This window comes from Tachyglossus aculeatus, chromosome 2 (genome assembly GCF_015852505.1).
Source record: "Tachyglossus aculeatus isolate mTacAcu1 chromosome 2, mTacAcu1.pri, whole genome shotgun sequence".
Lineage (NCBI taxonomy): Eukaryota > Metazoa > Chordata > Mammalia > Monotremata > Tachyglossidae > Tachyglossus > Tachyglossus aculeatus.
The window spans coordinates 139,029,828-139,032,392 of NC_052067.1; the positions used below are offsets into that span (position 1 = coordinate 139,029,828).

Below are 2,565 nucleotides of genomic sequence, written 5' to 3' on the forward strand. Positions count from 1 at the left end.
AGTGGGTGGGCATAATGAAGGAAGACGTCACAGTGGTGGTGCTCTGGAGCTGTGCTGTAAAGGAAGGAAAGAGGGATATGGACATTGGAAAAGGGGGTTCTGCAGTTTCTGGTAAAGCCAACATCATCATCATCATTATTGTTATTATATTTGTTAAAGATGTACTATGTTCCAAGCATTGTTCTAAGTGCAGGAGTAGATACAAGATAGGTCAGACACAGTCCTTGTTCCATATGCGGCTCACAGGAGGAGCAACAGGCATTGAATCCCCATTTTATAGTTGAGGAAACTGAAGCACCAAAAGTGAAGTTACCTTGCTTGCCCAAGGTAACATAGCAAGCAACTGGCAGAACCAGGATTAGAACCCTGGTCCTCTGTCTTCCGGACCTGTGCTCTTTCCACTAGGCCAAGTTGTTCCCCAAAAGAATCCCCCCGGAGAATCCTTGCTCCCAGAATGACCTTTCCAAAGCTGTGGTTCTCCCTGGTCCCCTGCACCTCGAATCCACTGGCACCTGGTTTGCTGGATCCAGGGCACTACCTTCAGGAGATGTGGTGCACCAGCCCCTATCGCACTATTCTCCACCTTCAAACATTCTCCAAAGATGTCAGCGATCCAGGAACAGTGGTGGGCATCAAGGGAGTCCAGAGTGGGCCAGGGAGGGCCCAAAGGCATTGCCCCACTTGGGCTTTCCATCCTCTCCCCCAACCTCAGCTATTTCCTCTTCCAACATAAGCTTCCTTACTGTCCCTTGGTTGTACTCCCTCCTCTCCCCACCACCTGGAACCCCATTCCTGCTCTGATCTGCTGACCTACATTCCTCTCAAATTCTAGGTCTTCCTGAAAAGTCACCTCCTCCAAGAAGCCCTCCCAGAAGGAGCCACCACACTCTCAGCCCCTCAGCTACCACAGAACTCATGTGTAAAACTGTTTATTGATTAGTTAATCCTTGATTGATTAATTCATTTTATGAGTCCTTTCTATCTAGTCCCATGTTTTTGGTCTTATTTTCATTATATCAACCCAGATTCTAATTCCTTCTGCCCCCTGGATGCCTTAAAGTGCTTCCCCCACCTAATCCTAGGCTTCTGAATGGCCCTGATCACTGACCATCTGAGGGTTGGACACCCTTGTCTGGCCCCCAGCTTCTTGCCCCAGCTCCATCTCTGACGGGGAGAGGGAGGGTGTACGCTTGATGCCCAACAAGCTCCTGTCCCTCCTCTGGTGCCTGCCCCCTAATCCTCTCTGTCCAGGTGAGAGGCGAGCAGATCAAGATGACCATGGAGTATGATGCTTTTGATGACCAGTATAAAGGATGTGAAAACGAAATGGATTTGGAAGCCTCTCGACTCCTGGAGCACGAAATGAGAGAAAATGAATTACTCCAACTTTCCTGGGTTGAAGCAAGGGAAAAGTGGCAAAATGGGACCAAGGAGAAGGTGTCTCCCCTCCCCTCAGGCTTCAAGGATGAGTACGGCATAGCGGTTGTGATGTACACTAATGACAAAATTCATCTAGACTTCAACAGGGCCGTGCGGACAAATGGTACGTCTCTGAAGAACTACAAGAGTAATTTTCAGTACAAAGCCGTCCATTTCTACCTGACCAGGGCCCTGCAGCTCCTGCCAAAGGTCAAATACACCATGCAGCTGTTTCGGGGCTCTAAGGAAGAGTTCACTCACAGAGGGATGGGCCCCATGCGCCTTGGGCGTTTCGGCTCCACGTCCCAGAATCGTTCAGTAAGTGAGGAGTTCGGTACGTGCACCTTCTATACCATCTATACCTGCTTGGGGGTGGATATCCAAAAGTTCTCCTTTGATGAAGGTCAACGAGAAGTGCTGATCCCTGTGAATGAAGTCTTCACCATCACTCCAGGGAATGAGAGAGGCCACTTCATTCTCAACTCAAAGAAGACTTTAGCCTGTTTCAACTGTGCCTACAGAGGAAGTGAGTTAGTGTGTAATATCCTGGGGTTAGTTCTTGAAGGGAATTCCCTGGGGTGAGCAGGGGGGTGGGTGTGGGTCCTCTCTGGTGTCTTCTCTCTAATTCTTTCCTGACTAATCCTCTCTCATTGCAAACCAAATGTAGTTATTCATTCAGTTCATTCAATCATATTTACTAAGCACTTACTATGTGCAGAGTACTGTACTAAGCGCTTGGGAAAGTACAATACAACAATAAACAGTGACATTAGCACCTCACCCTCTCCTACCTCAACTCCCTTCTCTCCTTCTCCAGCCCAGCCCGCACCCTCTGCTCCTCTGCCCCTCACCTCCTCAGCGTACCTCATTCTCGCCTGTCCCGCCGTCTACCCCCAGCCCACATCCTCCCCCTGGCCTGGAATGCCCTCCCTCCACACATCCACCAAGCTAGCTCTCTTCCTCCCTTCAAAGCCCTACTGAGAACTCACCTCCTCCGGGAGGCCTGCCCAGACTGAGCCCCCTTTGTTCCTCTCCTCCTCCCCATCTCCCCCCACCTTACCTCCTTCCCCTCCCCACTGCACCTGTATATATGTTTGTACAGATTTATCACTCTATTTTACTTGTACATATTTACTATTCTATTTA

The 2,565-nt window shown here is 49.6% G+C and overlaps 1 protein-coding gene across 1 annotated transcript; it reads left to right on the forward strand.

Moving 5' to 3' along the window:
- The first annotated feature begins 454 nt into the window (after positions 1-454).
- LOC119943903 (ecto-ADP-ribosyltransferase 5-like) lies at positions 455-2,001 on the forward strand. The gene is made up of 2 exons (XM_038765094.1): positions 455-669; positions 1,206-2,001. Exons 1-2 carry the CDS (start codon positions 455-457, stop codon positions 1,999-2,001), a joined length of 1,011 nt encoding a protein of 336 aa, XP_038621022.1.
- Positions 2,002-2,565: the final 564 nt, after the last annotated feature.

What these genes read in the sequence shown, in the direction of transcription:
- LOC119943903 (XM_038765094.1), top strand. Translation starts at nt 455, where the DNA reads ATGACCTTTCCAAAGCTGTGGTTCTCCCTGGTCCCCTGCACCTCGAAT. An exon ending in GGGCCAGGGAGGGCCCAAAG is followed by an intron (nt 670 to 1,205) that starts GCATTGCCCCAC and finishes ATGCCCAACAAG; the next exon opens with CTCCTGTCCCTCCTCTGGTG.